This window comes from Sycon ciliatum, chromosome 8 (genome assembly GCF_964019385.1).
Source record: "Sycon ciliatum chromosome 8, ocSycCili1.1, whole genome shotgun sequence".
In the NCBI taxonomy this organism is placed as follows: Eukaryota; Metazoa; Porifera; class Calcarea; order Leucosolenida; family Sycettidae; genus Sycon; species Sycon ciliatum.
Window position 1 is genome coordinate 4,871,732 of NC_088650.1, and position 27,321 is coordinate 4,899,052.

Here is a 27,321-nt window from a genome sequence, read left to right on the forward strand (position 1 = left end):
ATAGAATATATCCCCCTGTACCACACACAGACACACATACTGACATAGCGACATGCAGCCACAGTGACTTACTAGATGTGCCCTGGTCAGCAGCAATGAGGGGGGGGGGGGGGTAAAGCTGAGGGAGGACCCTGTTTGTGACTGTGTTAGTGTTAGATGACCTGTTATGCAAAGTCTTGACCATTTCCTAGAGTAATACTCGCGTGTGCTAGACCCTGTTTCCTACCGCCCTTTCCAAACAAGGAATCATTCAATGACAGACCTCACACAGGCCAAGGTTCGACAGTGGTGGCGTTCATCTACTCAGCTACAGATCCAAACAGAGTCAGTGCATGATTTGCGCTATGGGTCGATTCTGCCCAGTCATGGACATGTTCGCATGTCTTTCGACAACTAACTAATGGCGAGTAATGCTTGTCTGTCACCAAGTCAACTCTGCCTGTTTTGTGGCTTGGTGACCACACATTTTGAGGCTGCTAGCTGCTAGTGTGTCAAGCGGGTACTCGGATTCTGTACGAGTTCGTACATTCTCATTGGTGCACACCCTTCATCTGACACTGCGGCGCACGTCAATGCTAGTCCAAATCGGCCATGTAATGTGCACGTTCATCAGATCGGACAGAGTTCGGCTTGCTGCAAAGTCCGGTTTTCAAACTGATTTCCACACGTGCGGTACAGGCGCAGAGGCAGCGTGGAAATCAGCTGCATTGATCAAAGCTGGACATCTCCTTGGCTCAATCAATGTTCTCCGTGACCCTCATAATTATTATAACACTGAACAAACAATCCGTACTATTCTATCTTGATCGAACGGGGATGTAGTTTTACGAACTCGCAGAGCTAGCTGGTGACAGTGCAGTCGGAGTTGGGCGAAGCCGAAGATGAAGCAAGGCAAACACAACCGAGCTAAGGAGCGCCTACAGCAGCGAGCGGCGGCCAACCGCGCCGGACGCATACCGGCTGCGTCAATCGGCGACGGGTCCAGCTCCAGAGACGTTCTCTCAGGCGGAGCGTTCAAGCCGGTGAGGTCCCTCAGTGGCGTGTTCACGCCCGTCCAGCGAGCAGCGTATGTAAGTGCTAAAACTGTAAAAGTAAAACATGGTAAAAGGGGTTAGCATCATGCACACTGTAATCTCCTATTCGTGATTGTTGTGATGGTCTCTGTGGTCGGTTGTGTAAAATACTAAACGAGGTAGGCAAGCAAAATCTGTCACCACGCTTGTAGTAGTATTTCACCGGAGTAAGATATTCTCGACTCCGTTTCATACAAAAATCACGTTGTCTGGATGTACATGAAAACATCGCCATTCCGGCAACAGGCTCTCAGCTGCACCAAATAAATAACTTTGCCAATATTTCGCCCATTGGGCATCATCAGGGCATTGAGGAAGGGGAGGCCGAATTACGAAATATAAAGACGAATAATGCAGGCAGATCATAGCCAGCAATCGCATGTCATCACGTACATTGAAAATCAACATAATTTTGCGAATCGACCTTTTTTTCAGGATCACTTTTCAACGACGACGAAGCAAAGTCGGCCGAACGAAGCCTAGAGGAAGAAAATCACCCTCTCCACTTCACCATCACGATACTGACATAGATACGAGATGAAACAACTAAAAAATCCACAAGAAAACTGTACGGCCATCATCGCGCTGACTTTGGTCTGACTTTGGTCTGAGAATTTCTATCACGATCAAAAATGTACGAGGAGCACTCAAAAATAAGCCACAGACGTACCTTTATCGCTCTCTACTCCTTTTTCAAGGCACAAAAGTCGACTCTCCACTTTCAAACCAGGAACCAGACATACCAGTGGTCCTTTTCAGCTGCTCCACGAGCGCAGGAAATGTTCACCAAGGGGCGCAGAGCAGCATCCATTCCAGAAAAAGAGCTAAAATACGAGTCAGACTGCATGACTGAGTACATGAGTACATGTATGAGTACATGCAGAAAATAGTCAATTTCAGCGTTTCTGCTCCAAACAGCAACTAGCTTCAACTAGAAACAAAGATTACACCAAAGGATCAAACAACAACCATTTTCTGCAGTTTTTTTGCAGATGGCTTCCTTGTGCTTGGCCCAGCACGCCAAAAATCACACCTCGGAGGAGTACAAAAATTCCAACTCTCAGATGTCCTCGATTGCTGGCCATGGAATGTTCTAGAACTCAACAGTAACACATCGTGGCGACACAATTGGCAAGGCCAGCAGCGTGAAGAAACGTGTTGTCTGCATGTAGCCTGTGTAAGGAGTCTAAGGGCTTAGGCCGTTCTTCATTCAAATGCTGCTGTCCTGACTACTGTACTGCGTTCGGATTGTGGCCCAGCGTGGGACATGTCGACATCAGACAACACGCTTCAGAGTGCAATGTGCCTCAAATGTTCGGTGTCCCAAACCCAGTCCACAGTGCATATACAGTGCACGATGGTTGAGTTTAGCATTACTATTCAGTAGTACTAGTAGCTCAGTCAGGGGTGTACAAACAGGAAATGCGACATGTCTGTGCGAGATCTACAGTATCATTGTCCCATACTCCCCAGCATGCAATACACCATACTCCCCAGCATGCAATACACCATACTCCCCAGCATGCAATACACCATACTCCCCAGCATGCAATACACCAGACATTGTCCCATACTCCCCAGCATGCAATACCATACTCCCCAGCATGCAATACACCAGACATGGCTCTTTGTATGTATGGTGGGCTGGTGTGCACAGCCACAAGTGTGTAACATCACCTCTCTATCCAGAGCACTTAGTAAAAAGACTCATAACAAACTGCACCGCTGAGAGACCACATTCATCGAAACACAGTTCGCCTACAGGTCACAGCACCAAACTTCCGTAAGATTGAGAATGAGATGCAACCCGAGGATCCCAGCAGTTGAATGGGCATCACTGGGCATGCACTATTAAATTGTAGTACTTTGAAGTACAACTGACTACACTCTTCGACTTTTTTTATAAACATCCTTTCCCTATAAAACCTGTGACCTTGTCTACAGCCTCCTCATAATAACATCCTTCCGGACGAGGCAGGTGGTATGCTTACATGAACACTTTACTGCACTTGTTGAATACAGTTTGTTTCCTGTATCACCGGGGCTGCCTGTTTTCCAAACTGTGCGTGTGATTGAGTTTCTCGTGCACGTCAGTAGCATTGCTGCCACGTTTGGCGGCCAGGCGTGACCATTTTCCATGCAGCCGACCGTGCTCCGTGCTCCGTGCTCCGTGCTCCGTGCTCCGTGCTCCGTGCTGCTCACATCATGGGTCATTTACAGACTGCTTTTTGTGCTTGTACGTATTCCACGGTACAGTGGTAGCAACTGAAATCCAACCCCTGATTTTCGTGCTCAGCGAGTGCAACACCGATTCTAGCAGTGCCTGTTTGATAGTGTGCAAGTGCGTGCTGGGTTTTGCACGACCCCTTTGTGTACGAACTTGACACAATGGAAATATGGCAACCCAGGTGCACAATTATTCTAATCAGACGTGGCAGGCTGAGACCGAGTCTGAGCTGCCATAATAACTAGTACAGCGCAACTTCCCAACACAGTCACAGTTGCAGGTGGATTGCAGAATTTCACAAAAAAAAATAACGACCAAGAAAAGAAATGACTATCTACTGCAGGTCGGGGTCGGTGCTCCATCGTCACCATGGACACCAAACTGGTGTCATTGTACAGTAAAACTGCCCAGGTCCGGATGTCCATAATCCGGGCATGATGTCCATAATCCGGGCATGATGTCCATAATCCGGGCATGATGTCCATAATCCGGGCATGACCGTATACCGGGCACCTTCCTGACCCGCCTACAGTCACAAAAAAACTGGCATCGCAACAAAAAACGGCCCAAAACTATTGATTGGCATAAAATATGTTTACTTGCATTCGGTAAGTACATGTATGTATGTTTCGAGTCACGGGCAATTGCCAGACTAGTTACAGGCAGTGCTCGGTCCCAGCCTGCCCAGACATGAGGAGTTTTAGCGTAGCTGTAGCTAGTACTAGCATAACCTTGTGTACCACTACTCTGATTCTTTTCCGGATCATCTTGGATTTTTCAATAAAGTTCTTGGAGTATTAGAAGCGTAACATTTTACTTGGCAGAAAGGTCACTTGACTTAGCTAGGTACTTTCAACTACTACTACTTTATGTTATGGCATTGCCACAAACTCAGGCAAAACCAGGGATAATGTTGTACCCGTTTGTACATACAGTATACTTCCACAGGCCAGGGCCCCTTCCAAACGGTTTATTGCTGCAGTCCCGCGCACTGTTCCTTACAGGTTGTTGTCCTCCACCCACCTTGTACCTTGCATGCTGTCATTGTCATATCTGGTGAACTCATCAGGAAGCTTACACACAGGGTGTATACAGTGCTGCTCGGCGATGAAATCCAACTGCATGAGCCAAGTACGCCGCAGTGTCGGACGCTGCGCAACCCGAGACCTGCCAGCACTGGGCTGTGCACTGGTACATGGTGCAGAGCGCAAACTCGACTCAAACGATCGATTTTCATGGAGCAGCACTACTGTAAAACGAGTAACTATGGCGACGTAAAAATGTTTGCGAATTTTGCGAGCGGCCCCAAATCGCAAACTTTGAACAACGCAAACTCGCGCCATGTAAAGTTCAGTGCAACGACTGACTCGACTGTATCGCAAACATTAAACAGCGCAAACCAGTCTCAATTATTTGTAAAACGCAAACATTTATTGTCACAAACGTTACCCGTTGTACAGTATACTTGTGTTAAGTTGTGTAAGTCACTTAGCTACGGTTGCTACGGTTGCTACGGTTCTGAGATGTTGTGTGTTCTGCACTGGTTTCTTCTACTCCCCGCTGTTAGTATGTTGGCTCATTCCCGGCTGCAGTACCTAAGGGAGAAGACATCTCTAAAGTCGTCGAGAGAAAACTCAGAGCATTGACTATCAAGAAGGTCAGTAATGGATTCAAGCGCAAATGATAACCTCCTTGACGTTCCTTCATGTACATCCAAAGTATGTAGATTAAGGTTAACTTTGGCCATTTCACTTGGCTTGCAATCATGTACCATCAAGAAGGCCAGTAACAGATTCAAGCACCGTGGCAAATGACAACATCCTCGACCTTCCTACATCCAGATTATGGTTAATGTTGGCCATTTCGCTAGGCTGGCAACCATACATTGTCTCCACTGTAAGATCCCTGGATGAATATCACCAGTTGTCTTGGAGACAAAACTGCAATAGCACCCGAGAGGAGACTGCAAGTTTCGGGCTTCTTACTTCAAAAGGCTTTTCGACTTGTAACTGTAACTGACTTGTTCCCCCTGGAGTATGATTGTATAGCATCAGAACATTCACTTTAAACATTGTCACCGTGATGATCTAGTCAGGTAAAGACAATTCAGGTTATTTTTTGCTGCCAACCATGCCCCGGGAAGCTAAAGCTTAAAAAGCAGTGCCCCGTGCGACTTCAACGTGCAGCTTTGAGTGTGTCTCTATTAAAAAGGCATTGGCAATATCTTGCAGCGAATGTCAGGCAGCTTGAAAAGCACGATGCTGGGTTTCCGTAGCCTTCGGGATGTGTCACTCTGATGCACCTTGCGTGATTGCTCGCTGCTCTATCTGTTAATCATGTGTCCTCGGCAGGACGCGCCAGGTGTTCCTGTCAAAGTGGTCGTGCTGAAAGATGGCATCAAGATCTTCCGCGTGGATGGCGAGGTCAGTCATTAGGCATCAAGGATACAATCCTGGGTGGCGCCTGGCCAAACGTGTGCATGTGCAGCAAGTATCTGATCCTGCTTGCTTCTTCTCTGCATTTAAAAAATATCTCTTCCGAAGAGAACTGAGTTCAGTCACCCTGTGGGAAGCTGACAAAGTAGCTGAGAATGTTAATAAAACTGTACCACTTTGATTTGGTCCAATTTCTCCGCTTGGTTTCATATAAGCGCTGTTGCGATTGCTAGATGTATCAATAGCACTTCATCGCCAGTGACGACTGAGGTCTTTATAGATACTAAGATAGAGTGTGTTGTTGGGTGGTACAGCCATTGTCTTGCCTACTGGGCAGCATAGCCAAGTGCAATGCAAGTAGATTAAAACCACCCTACAGCATATGCTGCGTGATGTCTCTCCTAACTTGGTACAAAGTAACAATGACAATGACATAACCAGAATTTGTGGTGCATCCCTACTCAAATCCATTGATCCCCGAGCTGCAGAGAGTGCTCAATGTCAGAGACAGAGATTAGAACATAGCAGACTCAGCGGAGGACGTTCCGGTTGCTTGTTACTCCGAGTTTCATGCCGCTAGGCAAGAACCATCCTGGACGTCCTCCACAGGATCTGCTTTGCTGCTTTCCCTCCGTACACAGTAGCCAGACAGAGAAGATCATAGGCTAGAGTTCTAACTTCCTATACGTGTTTGTGTATTGCGGTTTCTGCCCATGCCCATCCAGACATTGTTCATGGCACACTCATTGTCACGCATCTCGTTGTCCATGGGCTTCAGGCACATGCAGTGTTTTGCATTCGTGGCCCGCAATCCGACGGCACGAGGCGGTGAAACGCTATGCCACGTTGTCTACTGCACCCAGGAGGAGACGGTAAGACATTCCAGGCGCGTAGCACCGCTGTTGGAGGTGGTCCGGTTGGAGGGGGTCCGGGGGTGTCTCGCGTGAAAAATTTGAAATTAGGGTGCAAAATCCTGCATTCTGGGCACTTCTGGGCGAGAAAGGAAAAAGTGGTCCAGCCAGAGCCGGCCCGGCTGCTACGCCCCTGCATTCTGAGTACATTCACTGGTATTGGTGATACGGTAACTGTGGGTCCCTTTCTACGAGAAATGAAGCCATAGCATTGTCAGCCATAGTTCTGCACACGTGCAATAATCCTCCTCTTCTCCTCCATGCTGGGAGCGCATGGAAGAGGAGAGGAGGATTGTTGCATTGTTGAACAGCCAAATGGTACCGTTCACAATATTAAAGTTCTGACCACATCAATAAAAACCAAGAAGGCAGCATATATCACGATTTGATTTCGTGTATGTGGCATGCTCTCATGTATTGCAGCCTGACGAACTCAGCAATCTCGTGTCCGAGGCGTTTCAACTGGCCTATGTCGAGATGCTGTCCAGCAAGTCACATCTCGCCCATGCGCCTAAACTCATCAAGTCACCGTCCGGGGATCTCCAGGACATAGCAAAGCAAGGTTCCTCTGGCAAGCCTGCCTCGCGGCCACCATCGTTGCCGGAGTCCGTAGCTGAGGTTGATGTTGCTGAGCAGCAGCGTCTGCTGGAAATGTTCAGCAAGCAACACGAGCAAAAGAAGCAGGATACGCTGAAGGCACAGGCACAGGCGTCGCACTCTCCACGGCCGCAGAGTGCTGACGAGCAGCGGAGGATCAGGTAGGTCCAATGAACCATTTTCTCTGCTCTTCTATTTCTGTATATTGCATGACCAGATCCTAACCAAGTATCATTGCATGTCAACTAACTTTATGTGCAGTGCCATAGCATCAATGAAATCCGATCGAGTGAGTCAGCTTCTCGCCCTGCACTAGTGAACATCGCAATGTTTGCAGGTCTAGGGCTGGACAGCGCCTGGTGCATGCGTGTCTAACTCGATGGAATTTCATTGAATAGCGCTGTAGCTGCTGCAATGACTGGTGTAAGTTGTCAAGTTCCTTCCATGATATTTGTTAGAACTGGGCCCTCTATCGGAATTTCCTGTACTTCTGAAATAGTACCATGCAGGCTACTAGCAGTAGTACTCAAGTGCTCAAATGTATCTTGTGCGGGACTGTTACGCAGGGAGGAGCAGCAGGAGAAGATGATGAAACGGCTTGACTTGATGCACCAGCGAGAGGAGTTGCTGGAACAGAAGCGTCGCCAACAGCAAGAACAACAACTTACACAGCAGCAGCAGCCACCACAGCCGCAGAACCAGCAGCAGCAGCATCCACAAGAAACACTACCCGCTGGGCAAAGTCTGGTGGTGAAGAGAAGAGTGGTGCGAAAGGGAGACTCTACTGATCCAGCAAAAAGCCCCCAGGCAAGTACCAGTATTGTTAGTGGTATGAGAAAGGTTTCAGAGACAAGAAACTAACAAGGCCTGATAGGCAAGTCTAAGGAAGCAAGACTTACTCCCTTGAATCAGGACATTAACAAACACGTGTAGGGCTTTCATATCAATGGTAGTATGGGGGCCACTTTAAAAGTAATAACCCTACAAAGCAAACACATATACACACAAACACACACATACACTACTACTACTACTATTGACAGCTGCCAGAAATGGCCACGCCGCTCCCCGAAGGGAGGTACTGTCAGAGAGGTTAGGGGAGAGGTAGGCAGTGCTTCAAATGGCACTCCAGGTCCTGTCGCCTCCGAAACTGGCGTTGATTACAGTCTCGGCAGTGATGTTCAAAGTGATGGCGATCAGTCACTGTAGGGCGCTTCGGGCGGGGTCCACAGCGATGGCGCTTGAGGCCAGCAGTAGACTTGAAAGTACGCCGGCAGGCTGTACATACCGGGACCTCGGCAACAGGAGGAGCATCACTAGGCGGTCGGTCGTCACAGTTGTCACACACACACACACACACACACACACACACCTGGCCTGGTGTGCAGCTGCCAAATGCTTGGCCACGCCGCCCCTGAGACTGGGGAGAGTAGAAGAGAGAAGTCGATGGGATAATTACGGCCCGCTGAACGAGTATGGACGTCTAGTCATATGATGCCTTGATTGCCTCATGTAGGCCCTGCTAGGTGCACTGAGATTGGTCAATTCCGTGACTACAGTCATGTGACATGTCAGAAGTCCACAGTCATACGTACTCTTTTGTTGTGGTAATCTAATGTTGCAGATGCGTCGCAGGGTTATGACGTCTACTGCTGGCGCCCAATCTGGCGCATCACCACTCGTTGCACATGGCGGTAAAGCGGATGAGTCCGGCGCACCACAAACGACTGCAGGTAGCCAGAATGCAGTCCCGCTGCCTCCCCGTGGCACGGAGCAAGCTGCCAGACCAGCCAGGGTCTCCGCTGCACCGGCAAACGGCGGGCACATAGGAAGCGACGCGGCACACCAGCACCACTCGCACAATGGTATGGAGAACGGACAGCTGGCGTCAAATGTCTTGCCTCTGCCACCACGAGGGCATTCAAGCTCACCGGAAAGTCAGAAGAAAGCGGTAACTAAAGCATTGCCGCACCAACGCGAGTCTGTTTCAGGTATGCAACTAATGTTTAATGAGTAATGCCTGGATGCTTTTTAACTCCCTGGCCTACAGTTTGTAGATGGATCTACAAGTAGGTTGGCATTGATCACACCACCGATGTGCATCATTCCATTGACTCTTCTTGTTTTGTGCGGCTTCGGTGTTGGCAAAGTTAACATTGCGGAAACTGGGAGATGTGCACGAGAACGGTATTCTGCAGTATTAGTGTTGTTGGTGGCACTGAAGTTCAGATTGACTGACTGCAATGTTGCAAAAATGTGCGCATTTTGAAATTTAAAGTGCGAAACTTTACCTCTAAACAACTGCTAAACGGTGTTGTTAATCCACTCTTCATTGCATCCTGGATTTTTCGTTGTTCTACACGATGTGCAGGGCAGTTCCTCCCTCAGGGTGGATTCTTGCCTGAAGATGCAACTGCTAAACGGTGTTGTTAATCCACTCTTCATTGCATCCTGGATTTTTTCATTGTTCTACACAATGTGCAGGTCAATTCCTTCCCCAGGGTGGATTCCTGCCTGAAGATGCGCTGAGCGCCGTTCCTGTGCTTCCGGTGACCCAGCAGTCGTACGAGGACGTGAACGCTTCCGAAGAGCTAGCCGCTCTGGTGCGCATGGCCCGCGAAACATCGAAGCGAGACACGTCGTCGCAAGCACAGGTGACGGCCGCTCTGCCGCCGCCGATACCGAAGAAAGACGGGTACATGCAGCCAAAGGACAGTGTTGTTCCGGCTCTGCCGCGTCCAGCTCGCACAGAAGTAGAATATGACCAGCCGGCTGTGGACATGGTCGGCATGGAAAGTACAGCAGCCGGCACTGCTGACACCTTACAGGGAACCCAGCCAGCACCACTGGGTGTACCGCGGCGTGTAAAGTAAGTGCGTATGCCAATGAGCTCCCCCCCCCCCCCATGCGTAGTATGTACGGTTTGTTTCGTGCAACTAGGTTAGCAAGACACCGTAAAGTTGTGTGTTTAGTGTAGTTAGTTTTAGTTTTATTCCTAACAATACATGGCTGGGGTAGCCAATGACCACTTTACGTGGCGAGTGTAAAAGCCGTGCATGGTGCCCAGTGAAACACAATGTGAACAGCAGCATGAAATATGCAGAGAGTGTTTGCACATCAGTATGCCGTTCAGCATCGCCCATGCATAAAAGTGCTGCATGAACAGAATCCGCTTGGAAATACGACCATCATCTCCATGGTAGTCTTTGCTTTGTCAACTTCCTCTCTCGCACTGATGATGCATGTATGAATGAGAATTGGAGATGATGCATGTATGCATGAGAATTGGAGATGATGCATGTATGCATGAGAATTGGAGTGCTCAATGACAAATGTAACTACTGTATTTAAAAAGTCAACAAAATTTTTATATTTGGCGCATATTTATTTTCGGCTATTTTCGGCCTGATCATGTGTGGCCGAAAATGTGTTGCAGCCGAAATGCGTTTTAGCCCTGGGAGGTCGAAATTAGAATGGGCCGAAAATTTGTCGACTTACAGTATACCGTGTACATGTAACAGTTACCATGGTTACCTGCATGGTTAATCCGGTTACTTAGCACATGCACATAATTATATAGTATAGCATGTACATGTACGTGCATGGTTAATCCGGTTAGCACATGCACACAACTGTACTGTCTTGTTGTTGTGTAGCCAAGGACTGGGACTGGAGAGCCAATGAACCACATACATATGTGCACTCACTGCAGGATCCGGGACACTGCCGACCTCACAATTGCATCTGTGTCTTGTTCTTTGTACCTCTCTCGCCTGCAGGCGGACATTACCTCGGACCGCAGCCATCACGGATGAACCAACGCAGCCAGAGCCAGCTCCAGAACAGCAGCTAACTGAGAAGCAAAGCAAAAGAGCTTCGCTCATCAGTGCTAGCGAGTCTCTCCAATTCCTGCAGAACGCAGCCGCTGGGCTGGATCTGTACCAGACGGAAGCCGATCCGAGTGCCCAGGTATCGTCACCCGTAGCTAACATGGATCCGCTCCAGTTCCTTCAGATGGCCGCCGAAGGATTGAGCGCAGAGAACAGTCCGTGTGATCCACGGGCCCAGTTGGAGTATGAGGACGCAGTGGAGTGGAGGAGGCCCAGGCAAGTCAGCCTGGACGACAGCATCGCACAAAGCGACGATGAAATGAACCCGTCGCACGCACAATGGTTCCAGTCGGGCATACCGAGGTGAGAGAAGTGCGTGCATGTTACCATCGGATACCTGCATTTTGCTCTCTCCATACACCCCCTTCCTATCCAAAACAATTCCATGCGGGCTCATAATAATGGACCCTCACACCATACCCTGCATTCGGTTGTAATACCCTTGCGAGTGAGCTATATTTAACCAAGAACCACCCCCCCCCCCCCCTCCTCAGCCAATCTTGTACTCCAACACAACTGGCTACAACATGTGTTCTGCGTTCTGCTGTCTCACTATAGGGAGGTGGCAATGGAAATCCTGTCTCATCAGCCGGTCGGCGCGTTCATCGTGCGCGACAGCCACAGCCGCCAGAACTGCTTTGCCTTGTCGCTGCGCATCGATGACGGAATAACCCACTTCCTGATCGAGCAAGTCGACGATGGCACGGTCCGCTTCACTGTGAGTACACCCTGCATGACCCTGTAAAAAAAAAGTAAATTATCTTGCCCGTTCCCGAAGGGAACTCACGACGGCGCTAATACCCGGTAAACCCTAGCGGCAGATGCAGCGCCTAACGATGGCCCTGTTGGGCCAAGTAAAAACAGAGCTCATCAATAGGCAGCTCTACATGTGTGGAGCCTTAGCAAAGGTTTACACTGGGATGTGCACTGAGGTCGGCACTGTCGTAAAAAGGACTTTGTACACAGCACATCAGTAAGCGTCTGCCACCTTGGTATACGAGGCATGGTGCTGGTCTGGCACAAGCGAAACACTTCCTAAGTTGATTGTGTTCCTCGACGCAATGGTATAGCCGGTGGTTACGCGAACTTGCCAACTATACTTTACTTTACATGAGTAAGCAACTCTGCGAACATGGAGCCGACACTGGGGTGTGCGGTGAGGTTGCACTGTTGCGTCCACAAGGTCACAAGGTCGCCAATTTCACTTCCCCTAACTACTGTAAGCTGTGCTTCGAAAGCAATGAACGTCAGACTAGTTCAAAGTAGTTTTCAGATTTGCTTCAATTGGGTAGAGAATGCCCAATTACAAAAAAAAAACAAAAAAAAAAAGAAGATCCTGCACACTGTAATCACAGACTGTACAGTATAAATAAAATAGTAAATTGTGCTATAGTATAGGTGTGGGCATAAAATGTATTACGATATTTGGTATTAGATGGTATACACTTTTAAATGCACTGTAGTACATGTACATGTATTGTGAACAAGCCGCTAGTGCTCCAGATATTAATTTTGGTTTCGTTGCTATTACATACTGTAAGACGTGTTATTATAACGAGTCGCAAACTTAACGATTGTCCAAAATTCAGAGGTTAACGAGAAGATATGTTAACGATCTTGCAGTATTCCGGCATATCCACACACAACATATATGAAGCAGTACGGCCTCAACGGGTCTTAATAATATTATAACAAAGAAATGTCATCCGTTAAAACGTTAGATTTACTTCCTCGTTATATACATGTCTTACAGTAGGCGTACATACTCAGTGCTGCTATGTTACAGCTGTGTGTCATTCATGTTGCGTGGTTCTGCTGACGCTGCAGGGTCAAGAACAGTGCTTCGCTGACCTAGGGTCGCTGATCTCCTTCCATTGTCACACTCCCGGGCCGTTGCCACTACCACTGTCCATCGTCAAGCTCAATCCCAATCTGGGCTTGGAGGACGACAGCGACGATGATGACGATGGCGATGGCATCGATGGACTGATGATTGACGACGACTATCACAACCTGATCGGCGGTGAGAACATAGTGCTGTTGAGTTGAGGCCGGGTGTGACGGCGCAGAGCCAATCCATGCTCCGAGTCGTTGACTGTGTGACAGTTCACACACACACTGCCTACAGTGAGCATGTTGCCGTCGCCAAATGGAGTAAACTTGAGTAACGCATTCATTCGAGCACAGAGCCATAGCTGACCAGTGTTCTAAGGTGCGAGGCATCCAACAGCATAGTCCTCTATGCCTGATGGAACATAGACAGTACACGGCTGCACAGTCCGGTGATATCGCTGAACACACATCTGCTCAACTGCTGCTCACCATTGCCATTGAACCAGTTCAGTACACTGAGCCCATGCAGATTGCATGTGCTCTTAATAGAATATACCCTATTTCCCTCACTAATGACTCCAATGCTTCAAATATGGACTACACAATGACATAATTATCATGCTCTTTTTGGCTGGCTTTTAGGGTTTACCGGGTGTTAGCGGCCGTCGTGGGTTCCCTTCGGGAACGGACACGATAATTTACTGTTTTTGGCTGGCTAAATTGATACTGACCACCCATATCCCGTGCCGTCCATGATAGGATTGCCTCAGATTTTCTAGATCAATGATTGTCACTCGCAGTTGGCAATGCTGCAATACAGAAGAACAAAGAGAACAACGAGTGAGTATAGTGTTTCCAGACTCAGAGCTGTGCATCGGTTTTGCTGAAAGATCACGGTCGGAATTTCGCTTGCGGCGTTTTTACCGCCTGGTAAGCATTGCATTTCACATTAACTTAGACAGAGTGGTGGTACTGGAGATGATGTTGGTAATACCTGGAGACGTCACAGTTGGGTGTCAGTGGTTTGGACAGGAAGTGTGAGCTTTGTGTTGTAAGCAGCCAACTTCTTCAACGTCATTTCTGAATCGGAAGTACAGATTGGGAGCCGGCCGACGGATAAGGATCATCGTGGGTAGTAGTAAGTACTCCCTGGTCACAACTGAAGTGTTGGAGACTATCCTACAGTTTTGACCAGAGAAATCCGGCCTCATCACAATAGCGGCGAGAGCACAGAACAGCATGGTGTAGTCGGCCGAAGCCAGGCTGCGTATCGCCCAGTGCTATTTTCATTTATGTGGTTCCGGGATTTCCCTCACCAGTCACCAGTCTGTTAGTGTACTAAGTGCTGCTCAATGCGATGAGTCAGTCAGCTTTTTCCGGATTGTCACAGTCATTCTGTCCGAGTAGACTCTTGGCTGTACATGTACTGAGCAACACTGGGCCATGCTGATCCACACTACCAGGCCATATTATTATCAATAATACTACATCAGTACATGTATCAAGATTCAAGACTCCCCCCCCCCCGTACCCATACCCCCCCCCCCCCCCCCCCCCCCAAAATGCACTCTTGATACTATTCATAGCCTTGAACTTGAGCCATACTGGGCCACACTCCGGCCATACTAATCCGCACTGGGCAATACATATACCTGAATACTGAGCTGAGCTAGTACATTGCACAGGCAAATCTACGACTCGATATCGAGTACGAGAAGATCCAGAATCCCGGATCGATCCCACGCACGCAAGCCGTCAGGGAGCCCTACGTACACGTAGAGACTGGAGAGTCTACCTGTGTACAGACAGTAGTAGTGTACAGCGTAGGCGTAGGGATCCCTCGATGTGCCCTGGCTGTACATAAAGTGTAGGCTGCATCCGTGTACGTGTACGTGTGGTTGTGTGACTTGCGTGATGACGTGACGGGCAAATCTGCTTGCATGAAAAATCTTGGACGATTTGCTGTGCAAGCGTTTTTTTCTTGTTGGTGCATGGTGTGGGAGAGTTCACTTCACTTGGTGAGAATGACCATTTTGCAGAGATGAAGAAGAAAAAGTTCCGCTTCAACGTGAAGTTGGATCTTCTTGAGCTGTGTTCAGTGCCTTTTGTAAGTGGCTCCTTCTTCGCCAAGATGAGGCTGATCGACGGAGGCGATTTTTGCAATGAGTCGAAACGGTACGAGTTGAATTCAGCACAATTGTAATTTTGTTGGACAGGGCAAGTGTCAAAACTCTTGACGTTTGGTATGCTGGTGCAGGGTTGTGGTGGAGAATCACCGTGTCCTCTGGGATCACACTTATCCGTTCTCTTGCAAGATGCACGCGCCGATTCAGACGGGTATTCTAGACTCGTGTTTGCTTCGCGTGTCTGTTCGCAAGGTAAGCAACAACAATCAGCACATGCACAGCTGTTCGTTGGTGACCTGTGGGAGCGTAAAGTGAGCGAAATTTTGGAGCTTGCAAGAAAGCTATAAGATCACAAATGAACCCTGGTGCCTTGCTCTGTTCGTCTTGTGGAAGTATTTTTAAATTCATGGGCCTGCGAAGTACTTATTTCAATTTTTGTACTTTTAAAATTTGGCAAAAATCAAACTGCTTGTTTTGTGTGTCGTACTTCCCACGATTGTCGTGCTGGTATTTTAGTTATAGTATGCATTGTTGACAGCCATGGTGCAGTGTAGCTAGGTAATTCTGTGCGCCGCTTGAGCATTGCAACATGTCAGTTGCTGTAGGAGGTGTGCTAAATCGGTGTGACATTTCTGGACACAATCATGCAACACGTCATGTGTTTGTCCTGGCCAGCTACTGCATGGCGTTTGAATGGGAACTTGTTTGGAATGGCTGAGTTTCCGCAGCGTAGTTACTAGTACTAGTAGTACCTAGAACTAGGCTACTACTATTGAGGCGACTCTGCTTGCAGAACTCTTGCAACTCATTCCCAAGCTTCCATCCTACAGTACTGAAAGACTGAAATACACGTGTGATCATGTAAATAATTTATTTTGTGCGTTCCTAGAGGGACTAATGTACAAGTAGGGCAAGTCCTATTGAGTCAGTGCACATGGGCGGGATTGGCACCATACAGAAAGAACCCTTTATATCTTGAACAGTACACAAAACTCTTCTGCTGGTAGTAGAGTTGGTTATGCCTGGAGCTGCTTGGTATTCACTTGCCACCGTGGATGTACCTTGAAGTATTGTTTGTGCAAGTAGCTTCATGAATTCAGTTACTATCACAGTCATGTACATGTAGTCCACGTTACTTTACGAGCGTGTAGGTTCCAGATAAGTGTGCACTTCAGGGGGCGTAAGCTGGCAGTTGATTCAAGAGTATACACAGCCTTTATGGACCTTCTTGTGGCTGTGCAATCTGCTTTTTGATCCCAGTACGCACTGTGCAGTCTAGTGGCAATGTACTGAATAGCTACTGAAGATCATCCTCCTACAATCTACATTGTATAGAGAGTAGGCAGGCTTTATCATGCACAGTGCTGCTCAATGAGACCCGATCAAGCGAGTCACAGTTCAGTACAGTCTACTACGGCCTGAGCTGAACACAAAGAGTTCAAGACCGAAAAGTTCAGAAGCACCCGAAAAGTCCGATGGAAAGCTGAAGCAGGAAACAGGACGCCAACAGGCATCCACATGGTGCCAGAACAGCAAAAAGTTTGAAGAACAAAGAAAGAAGTTGCTACATGTATCTGAAAGAGCAGGAACGGGTAAAAGATTGTACGGCTGAAACGATTACTGTAGAGGCAGAACATTTCGTCGGTCAATAATTTCGTCCAACTCCAAAAAAAATGAGTTCGTCCGGTTGAAAATTTCGTCCATGGATCATAAGAGTGTATAGAAAAGCTGGGCAGATCGACATTAGTCCTACATTTAATTTAGTCCAAAAGCTCCTTGGACGAAAAAGACGAAATTAAATTCCAGACGAATTTTTCTGCTTATACAGTATACCGCATAATCGAGTACTCGTTTGATAACTCTAACGATCGAGCAATCGTTAAGGGGTCGTCGCAAAAGTTTTCTGTCGTCCCTGAAACGAACATCGTTCATTTCGTACTTGGACCCCCTCCCCTCCCTCTGAAACAAACACAGCTTGCTATGCTGGACGACGAAAATCGCATGCATGTACATGTCATATGTACAGTGTCGGTCGACTTGCGATTTTGGCTCGCTTGGACCCCCTCCCCTCCCTCTGAAACGAACACAGCTTGCTATGCTGGACGACGAAACTCGCATGCATGTACATGTCATATGTACAGTGTCGGTCGACTTGCGATTTTGGCTCGCTCCCCCCCCCCCCCCCCCAAATGAATCATGTTCGTTTCAGGGACGACAAAAAACTTTTGCGACGACCCCTAAGATTACCGATTAGGCCACCCTTTGTTAATTCATTGTTTAACGTCCTTTTTTCCGCGAAAAGGTACGCGGGAGGGCGGAAAAAAAACAAAAGCCCATTCCAAAAACTGGAAACCCCAATCAAACATTTTGACCAGTAAAGCATGTGATATATACAATATTTCTGGGTCTAACGGCACTTGCAGGCATAGAACAACACTCTTTGATGGTACATTGGAGCACATGCCTGATGAATCCAACAAAACAGGTACATAGCATGGAGTTAGCATGTCATGAATTCATTACATCTGGATTTTTACTAGGACACACACCGTACGATATTTAAAAGCCAACAAAAAAAGAAAAAGAACACAAGACAAAGGCATGCCCGGGAGGCAAGATTATAAGTTTAAGGTCATGATCGGCACACTGTGAAACTACACAATCATGTATTTACAACTTCGCATATTATTGGTATTACTACTTTCTTGTTTTTTTTTCCAGTCTGAGGCAAAAAGGTACGCGGGCGCGGACGTTAAACAACGAAAAAAGAAAGGGTGGCCTTACGATTATTTTGCGTTTTTTAAATTTTTAATTTCTTATACGCGCAGTGCATGCAGCGCAGAGTATATAGTACACAGTACTACACACTGTACGCGCTGTTTCGCAGCCGCTCAGGATGTAGTACACGCAGTGCATGCAGCGCGAGTTCGAACATCGAGGACAGTCCTAGTGTAGTACAACGAAGCTGGAGCATGAAGCTCGAAGGTCAGGGTCGCGTCTGGTATTTCCACTTTTGGCCATTCCACGTACATATTCCAGGTGCAGCCTCTTAAAGATTATAATCGATCGTTATGATAAAGAGTAATCAATTGGGCTAAATGGATGATCGTTTCAGCCCTACTAAAAAGCAACTTTGTATACCCGTCCGCGATCTGCTGAATACATTGCACTACTTTTTACTTTTTTCGCCATATGACGTCAGTTGACATGACAACTTTTACAGGAACGCAGTAAATAAACGATTTGCTACGTAGTGTACAAGGGACCCAACTGGTGATGAAGTTTTCATTGAGCAGCATTGTAGATAGCCTATGGCTTTTTCATCCAGTAACTTGAAGCCATTCACCTGGCCAATCAATAATTCCTCTATGGGTATGCTTTTTTTAGACTTAAACTAATATTGGGCCTACATGTATACGTCTTGGCTCTCTTTCTCATTCCCTTGTTTTTGTTGTGCTGCTATGTGGGTATATTGTGCTTCTGTGGCTGCAGGATGCAAGGAGCGGACGTGTTGAAAAGGTACTGCAGGTCTTAGAGAACACATGATTGATCCATATGGCGAGTGTAAAGGCATTATAATTGTGCAGTGACGGCCTGCTGTTATTGTTGTTGTGGCAGGTGTTGCCATAGGGATTTGGCACATTATCCTTTTCTCTCTCTTTCTCTCTTAGTTTTCTTTTTCTTTGCACCTCTGTGAAGGGCCATGCTGTTGTCGCAGGAATCATATGCGATGATGTTACCATGGGGTGTGTTTGCTGCATGCGCGCGCGCGTGTGTGTGTGTGTCAATGTCCGTAGCTTGGCTTCGTGGACTTCGACCTAGCCGAGTTCTCTGGAGCAGGTCCCACCGAGCGCAAGTGTATCCTCTCAGGATATGACCAGAATCGACGGCAGGATAACTCTATTCTAAAGGTATGCTCCGGCACAAGAGATCATGAGGCTGGTTGTATTGTTGAACAGAAGAGTTCCTTTTCAAAGGACATGTTCATTTTCTAGATTTTTGGACGCAGCCCACAACACTTCTGCTTTTCTGTTACTTGTCCACTGTCAGGACATTTCAATATCACTTTTCTTCAGTTTTTGGTGGGCTGTGAGAGGAAGAGAAATTACTCCATCAGATCCGCTGTGACTCGACCTATCAAAGAACACGGAAAACTAGTTCTCAAATTTGTGCATACCGTTTTTTCGGGAACCTTTGTGTAGATCTTTATCAGACGTAGCAGAATTCAGCCAATCCAACGGCTACAGAACTCCAAATGCTTTGAGTTCACATCTCTCTCTCTCTCTCTCTCTCTCTCTCTCTCTCTCTCTCTCTCTCTCTCTCTCTCTCACACGCACACACCCTTTTCTGACAAACAGTAGCTTTTTTTGGTAGTTTGCTTAGTTGAGTTACTTCATGTTGGACCCTAATTTCGGCGGAAGAAAAGCTGGCAGCACCGTGCAACAGTTACCATTGTATCGCTGTATTTGTTCATGTTGATGTTGGATGTTGCATGCTGCATGCCCACAGCACCTGCGTATAGCACATTGGTATGGTGGTGTGTTCTCCTCCTGTGTTTGTTCAGGTCCGTGTCGCTGTCTCTTTGCTGGAAGGTGACCCAATGTTCAAGCGGTAGGTCAAGTTACTTAGCGTGATGTTCGAATGTACTGTGTTCTGTACTTAGGTCTAATGTGCATGGGCGTTGCCTGTGGTACTGCTAGTCGTACTCTTAGCACACATGCAATGACAATAATGACAATCGGTCGTGATCTCATTTCGCTATTTTGTCTGGTTGTGTGTGGGTGCATGCGTATGGGTACATGCGGGCTGGGTGTGTCGGTGCATGCGTGTGTGGGTGGGGGGTGCATGCGTGTGTGGGTGTATTCATGTGCGGATATTCTCTTCCAGGAGGCCTACTTCCCGTGACGCTCAGCGATTGAGTGATGTTGATCCTGCCGATTGCCGAGCTGGGGTGAGCAACGTTCGTGGTGTGGAAATCGCCGAACTTAACTCACCGACAAGCACACCGGCTTCATTTCCTGCAGGCGTTTGTAGCTCGCCTGCTGCTCATATGCGAAGTGGCAGTACCGCTGGTGTTGCATCCACTACTGCTACTACTGCTGCTGCTGCTGCTGCTGCTGGTTGTGCTAGTGGAAACAACGTGATGACAGTCTCGTCTTTAGCGACGCGTAGTAGCAGCGCGTCGGCCCAGGCGGTGGTGCTGTTGTGCAGCGACAATCTACAATCGACCAACTCACAGTCGTTGCCCAGCATAGACCGGTTTGAAACCGGCGGCGCCTCGAGTGCTGCAGCCACTGGTGCTGGCGGCGTGGCTGGCTTAGGCAGTGTGACGCAGCGCGGTGCCTTGTCATCGCAGCGAGAGAGAGGTGATCGTCCGGCATCCGACATTGCCTGGTCAGCAACTCCGCCGTCCAGCACAAGCAGTGCATCCTCAGTACAGCCGCCTGCGTTCTCGGAGACACTGCCGCGAACAGCGCGCCGATACACCTTCAACAACGACCAGGTCGCGCGCTCACATAAACGGTATGTTGTGGGTTAGACCCAGGTTTGCTCACCATCATTTCCTGTGCATTGCTGTTCCGTTCTTCTCGGTGTAGTTTTTCAGTACCAAGGACGTAACCAATGTTGACGAAGCTGGCAGTTTTTTTGTTTGTTTTTTGGTTGGAGGAAAGCAAATCTGCACACGAAGCACAGAAGCCATATAATTTTTTCTTGCTTACTACCTTGTTAATCACCATTGTATTCGACCTGAAGAGTAATGGAATGAAAGGCCAAGTCGAAAAAAAATGATATGGCTTCTGTGCTTCGTGTGCTGAGCTGGCACAGTGCATGTACATCACAATAATTGAATACAAGTACATGCACATGTACCGTAAAGTACCGCCAGAGCGCCCCACCCTGAATTACTGAAAGAGGACTCATTTCCGGCTGTAGAAGTGACCGTCGTATGGTCTGGTGCGACTAGTCGTACGGGGTTCACTCTGTTTTTGCAACATTGGGGTCGCTTCGCATTTTACTTGTACGGTGAGCCATGTGAACTGCAGTGCCCAGAGCTGCAGCCAGCGCAAACAACATGGAATTTACCTTCACCAAGCCGCCGTTTCTTCACTGAGACAGTCGCTGCGTAGGTGTGTGTATGACCCCAGTACAGACCACCTCACACACTCGCAGCCACCCCTGCCTCCCCAGAGCGACCACGAAAGGACGATTGGTGGGGCGCTCTGGCGGTACTTTACGGTACATGTATGCCGGTGATGTGGTGAGGAGTGGTGCACTGTTTGGTGCTTCTGTGTCTGAAATCATGATCCTTGCCATCAGTAGAATGTTTCTTCTGTGTGTGTGTGTGTGTGTGTATGTGTGTGTATGTGTGTGTGTCAGGCTAAAAATAGTGGCGGTCAATTCATCAGCCTTGCAAGCTGTTGAATGGTGTAATCCCAGCACAAGTTGCTATGTCTAACATAGCTGTTCGCTATCATCGCTCCCGCGATGGGCATGTCTAAGGTCTAAGGTGTGTGTGTGTGTGTGTGTGTGTGTGTGTGTGTGTGTGTGTGTGTGTACATGTGTGTACATGTGTGTGTGTGTACATGTGTCCCTTCCTTTGAGTTAATTTTTGCCGGAGGCTCATCGTGTTGTTTTATTTTTTGTTCCTTTGCTATGCAGTAATTTCAGCTGGGACCCACATGCCGCAGCGATTGGACAACTTGCACTCGATCCTTCTGACATCCAGTCAGGTTTGTCAGTAGATGATCTTAACCCTTTCAGTGCCAAGGGGGTCAGAAAAATTTTTCTGAGTTGAGGCGAACTCAAATTTTTCATAGCTCAGCTGTATATCCACGGATCTTTACAAACGATGGCTCTCTGGAAAGATATCATGGCCAGGCAGACAGCTGTGAAGAGAAAATGCAGCGAAAATAGTCTTCCTCGCGAGGGCGCCTGAGCGAAGTCCGTTTTCTGCATTTTCGTAGCATCTGCACTTTCTCACGCGCGCGATCGATCGCAGTGCAGTCAACTTTCAACGCACGAAATTCGGACAAAGTTGGCCCGAAAGCCACTGAAAATCTCGATGTTTTGATACCCAATACGCATGGGTTGCCGAGAAAGAAATAGAGAAACCCACGATGCGCATACGTCATGTTTTGTCCGAGCGCGCGCACTTCAGGCTTCGCCCTGGCGATATCTATCCCCACGGACACAAAGCGATGTGATGAGTTGATAGCCAAGGTCTTCCTGAATACGTAGAGTGGTCGTTTGTAACTCTCCTGTGTGTAGAAGTGGAGATACGAATTTATTTGTACACCCATACTCATTCTGGGCGACTAAAGTCGCCCGTGGCACTGAGAGGGTTAACTGCTTGTTGCCCTGGCTAGCATGTATAAAGTAGAGTGCCGGTAATCCGAACGCCAACTAGCCGAGTGATCGATTATCCGAAACACTCGGCCGGGCTGAATATTTGGTGCAAAATGAGTTTTACTGTGTTTTCCCATTCGCAGCATAATAGCACTGATGTGCAGAACACATGATAGCAGGGTCTTGTCTAAACTTCTCCCTGTGGGAAATTTGGAGCTGGAGTTTGTTTTGTTCCTGTGGTACTGCTAAAAGATATAACGAGAAATGAGGAAAACATGGGGAAATGTGCGTGTTAGAGATGTGTGTGTCTGCCTCCTCGCCCTAACATACTTATCACAGCCCCCTGGAAACGGTCCTGTACCTTATGGGGTGTGGATAGTCGGCACTCTCCTGTAGCCATGTCGTTGGGCTGCAGTTTTGACGCAAGTGTACTAGTATTCCAGCCAGGAGTAATCTTCAACGTGTTGTACATGGGTGTTGTAGAGTGGGACTTGGCAGTGGACGCGATGGTTTGCTCTAGCCGCAAGCAAAGTCATGGTGGCTTCACCGGCGTTTGTGGGGGCTGGTGTGCATTTCCTCTGGTTGGGTATCTATTCTTATTGTCTGTAAACTCCAACGCAGCCACTTACACATGTACATGACAACTCTTCATTTCTCCAACTCCAAAAATGGTCTCTTCACTGCGAATCACATTACATTCCACCAAATTTTCGGGCCTGGCCCATCATCAGGATAAACATTAAGTGAAGAATTGTACTTGGTCATCTCTATCCTTATTATACAGTCCCATTGATGCCCTTCCAGGCTTCCTGCAATGTGGCTACATGTAGTGTGTATTGGTCTAAGATTCGTTTTTGGCATGATGTGCTGCGTGTTTTGTATTCTTCAACTTGCAGCTGAAAAGATCGAGAGTATGTCGGTGGCAACGTCGACTACATCTCGTCGCCACATGCAGAACGAGCAGGCTACTAGAGTGTGTGATACACGTTTCGACAACGATGACATCATTGATTCAATTCTCAAAGGGTGTGTACGAGAGAGAGACAGGGAAAGAGAGAGAGAGAGAGAGAGAGAGAGAGAGAGAGAGAGAGAGAGAGAGAGAGAGAGAGAGAGAGAGAGAGAGAGAGAGAGAGAGAGAGAGAGAGAGAGAGAGAGAGAGGGGGGGGAGAGAGAATCCGAGCCTTGGCACTTACCTTCTGACCTGGCAACGTAATCCAGCCCTCACACAATTGCTAGATAGAGACATTGGTGTGCTGTAGAGGTTATTGGATTACAACGTGATATCAAGTCAGGCTGTGTTTACATGAAGCGTTTCAACCCGGGTTGAGTTCGACCCGGGTCAGATTTCAACCCGCCATGTACGCAAAATGAATGGCGCGTTTACATGACGCATTGCGCTTGACCCGGGTTGAAATTTCGCCCCGGGTTGATTTCAAACCTCCTCCCCCCCCCCCCCCCCCAAGGGGAGGGTTGAAATCAACCCGGGTCAAGAAAATCGTACAAACATACTTCTGTGCGTATCTCGCGCCAGGTTTGAACGGCACTGCAGATGCAAATTTTGCGCGAACGGATTCACGTGACCATACAGGACTGTAGAAGTGGACTTTTGGCGGCATATCAGTATTTGACCCGGGTCAACTGTCTTCATGTAAACGCTCACCTCTTTTGTCTATCGTACAGACTTTCAACCCGGGGTGAACTCGACCCGGTTGAAATTTCTCATGTAAACACAGCCTTACTGTGTATGCGTGGCACCACAAGTTGTTGAATGGTTCGCAAAGACTGTTTGGATGTTGAGAGAGTTCTTACAAATAAAACTGAGTGCTTTGCAGGTGGATGAGATTATTGTCGATGGATCCTGTACTCATATTGCTAATCGTATCTGTATGGGGCGTCACCTGGTGAAAATGGTTACAATAAAATCTGCCATGAGCGACTTCCGCTGTCGGCAACCTTTTTTTAATGCGTAGACGGTTTCACAGTCGAATTGATATGTCGAGGACGACCCTCTGTGTGCGAGACCAGCGATTGTAATTTCGTGTTGAGGACGACCATCTGTGTGCGAGACCAGCGATTGTAATTTCGTGAACGGAGACTGCATGACAACTCAGTGGAAACCACCCCATTTCCGTAGTGACAACAATTACAGTGAGAATTCACATTCCAGACTGCCAGAGGACCGGAATTTGCTACTGAGTGAGACAGGAACATGACTACGTCCTCCAGCAAAAAACGCTGTTGCCTCTCACTTGGCGAGAGAGTAGAGCCTAGGGTGATCCAGGCCCCGAGGAGTCAAGGAAAGGCGAATCGACGTGATTGGTCGCTGATCGAATTGGCATTGGAAAAAAACCCGCAAGTCCTATCCATCATCAAGAGCAAACAGAAGATCCTGAGCAGTTGGCTGTCAGAGACATCCAGGAAGCTTCGCCGCTTGTAAGGCGAAATACGGCGATCTGATCTCAGCAATGTGGGATTGGTTCGCAAAAGCTCGAGCGTGTTGTGCCACTTATAGGTCCTGTCCTTCAAGAGAAGGCTTTGCCGCTAGTGAAGCCAAGCGGTTGCTGCTTTGAACGCTTGGCAGTTCTATAAGATTGATGTACGCACCTGATTTCAAATGTATAGATCACCACTTCTTTGCGGTGACTCCGGTAAGTATATTGAAGTACACACATGTGTCGGATATGCCATGTTTGTATTATATCTACTGTAAGCAACAGGTTTAGTCCACCGAGGGCCAGTCGCGTATGACAGATTTGACTGATATATTGACAAATTGTTTTGTTTGACACTATGTCGTGCTGCAGATCATCTTCAAGCACAGGTGAAGGCGACAAACAGACTGAGCGAGGTAATACTCTCACTGTAGGACAGTTTGAATACTTGTGTGCAAGTGCGGTTGTGGGTGGGTGTGCGTGCGTGTAAGTGTTTGTGGGTGTGGGTGGGTGTGCGCGTAAGTGCGTGCATGCATGCATGTCTGCATGCTAGAATTAATGTTTTGCGTCTTTGTATGGGGAGCCGGCGCAAGTCATGCCAACCCGCCTGTATACACTAACCGTCTCGCTTTCTCTCTCTTCTTTCTCTCCAGCGGATCCTAGTCTTCAGCTATTTGTTGACAAAGAGGGCAGAACAGTTGTGTCTGGCAGATCCTCTGGCAGGTGAGTTTACCTTTTGCTTTTGCCATGCTTTGCATATGCTACTCCGGAAGATCACTTTTCTGAGGTTCTGCTTTTCCGGTGTTGATTGCGCTTCTGACAAGGCACAGCTTCTCGTTTATCACTGTGCATTTGCTCTGTGTACTTGTGTGTGTGTGTGTGTGTGTCCCAGCACAAGTTGCTATGTCTAAAACATAGCTGTTCGCTATCATCGCTCCCGCGATGGGCATGTCTGAGGTCTGAGGTGTGTGTGTGTTTATGTGTGTGTGTGTGTGTTTTAGGCATCTGGATCGTTACGTCCCCGTCAAGGTGGATAATGTCAAGAGCTGACAGCCCCTCACTGGAGCAGTCGCGCCAGCATCCCATGATGTACTCTATGGTACTATTGTGATGTCGTAGGGTGCGATGCAATACCCGGTGATGTCATGCAATCATGTCATCTACTGTGCTGTGTGATGTAATGCTTCTCTGTGGCACCTATGCTCATGTCTCTAACGTATATGAGCAGTGTGCCCTGTCTTCGACCCCCTCCCGCCCCTTGCATCCCCTATTGTTCCACCTGGTGTGGCTTTAATATATGCCTTTTCAAACTGCTGCTGCGCAGTGGTATTGGCGTTAGCAGAGCACGGTGTGTGTCGACGTATTTTTTATCATCTGTTAAAATCCAATGTAGCGCTAGCTGTTCCCTAGCATCCAAACACACATGCACGCACTTCCCACAAACCTTAGCTGATGTGCGCGATGAACTAGGCCCGTGTGTTCTCCTGTTTGTTTTTTAATTATTATTTCTATTTCCATTGAGAGAGGCTTGACTATATGTCTGTTGCTCACCCACCCCGCTTGTTGCCCGGCGCATTAACCGTGAAAGCCAGACCGGTCAGAACCAGTTATTTTTACGTGTGTTTGTCCAAACTCGCCCGACTATTACCTGCGGTAACTGTCAGTTTCCCGTTTGCTTTGTGTTTGATCAGATTCCACACCTGGAAGCCGTGTCAGTGTTTTTGTTTTTACATCGCCAGGCCCTGATAGCTGGGCTGGCTTCAATACCTTTGCTTAAAGCTTGTAGCTAATGTGAAAAATATAATGTAATACTTGTGAAGGGAATCGACCTCTTCTTCTCTCTTCTTTTTTTACAAGATATCCAACAAATCATGCTTGTGCGCAGGCGCGTGCGCCGGTGCCCTTCAAGGGGGGGGGGGGGTTCCGGGGGTTCTCTCCCCCCCCCCCCGGGAAATTTGTCAAAAAATGAAGCAAAATCTTGCATTTTGAGCGAAAAGGGGGGGTTCCGGGCACCCAGGAACCCATACGGGGCACGCGCCTGGTGCGGTGGCATGTGTGTCAATAGTAGGGCTCAAACGATTAGTCCGATTAACCGGTTGCAGACCGGTTACGAAGAATTAACGGTTAACCGATAAAGATAACGGTTACGCAGTAACTTTTCAGTCAATTTTTCAAGTATCAGGTCGTTGCAAAGTGTGCACTTTCGCGGGCTGTCGCACGCGTACGCAATTTCTGGGCTGTCAACTCGGTCATATCTGGTCTCTTGGTGTGAGAGTATGTATGAATGAGCATGCAAGAGAATGTACAAGTGTGCGTTGTACAATAGGGTACATTTTTTGAATGAGTAGAGAGGTCCCGCATAACGTAATTACGTTAGTAAAAAACGTAGTCGATCTACGGAAAGTCTTACGTAAACTGCATGCGCATCTGTGTTCCGCCATACGGAGTTT

At 47.9% G+C, this 27,321-nt stretch overlaps 2 protein-coding genes across 2 annotated transcripts; both read left to right on the forward strand.

Moving 5' to 3' along the window:
• The first annotated feature begins 692 nt into the window (after positions 1-692).
• On the forward strand, positions 693-13,972 carry LOC135822865 (tensin-1-like). Its single transcript, XM_065335699.1, has 11 exons — positions 693-1,070; positions 4,868-4,957; positions 5,652-5,723; positions 6,461-6,607; positions 7,070-7,404; positions 7,810-8,050; positions 8,868-9,234; positions 9,728-10,112; positions 11,023-11,436; positions 11,692-11,851; positions 12,961-13,972. The coding sequence occupies exons 1-11, from the start codon at positions 882-884 to the stop codon at positions 13,180-13,182; spliced, it is 2,622 nt and encodes an 873-aa protein (XP_065191771.1). The 5' UTR covers positions 693-881; the 3' UTR covers positions 13,183-13,972.
• A 946-nt stretch (positions 13,973-14,918) lies between these two features.
• LOC135822867 (EEIG family member 2-like) lies at positions 14,919-26,695 on the forward strand. Its single transcript, XM_065335702.1, has 11 exons — positions 14,919-15,141; positions 15,224-15,344; positions 18,585-18,611; positions 18,890-19,003; positions 19,657-19,703; positions 19,980-20,615; positions 21,753-21,823; positions 23,336-23,465; positions 25,244-25,287; positions 25,525-25,594; positions 25,873-26,695. The coding sequence occupies exons 1-11, from the start codon at positions 15,008-15,010 to the stop codon at positions 25,919-25,921; spliced, it is 1,443 nt and encodes a 480-aa protein (XP_065191774.1). The 5' UTR covers positions 14,919-15,007; the 3' UTR covers positions 25,922-26,695.
• Positions 26,696-27,321: the final 626 nt, after the last annotated feature.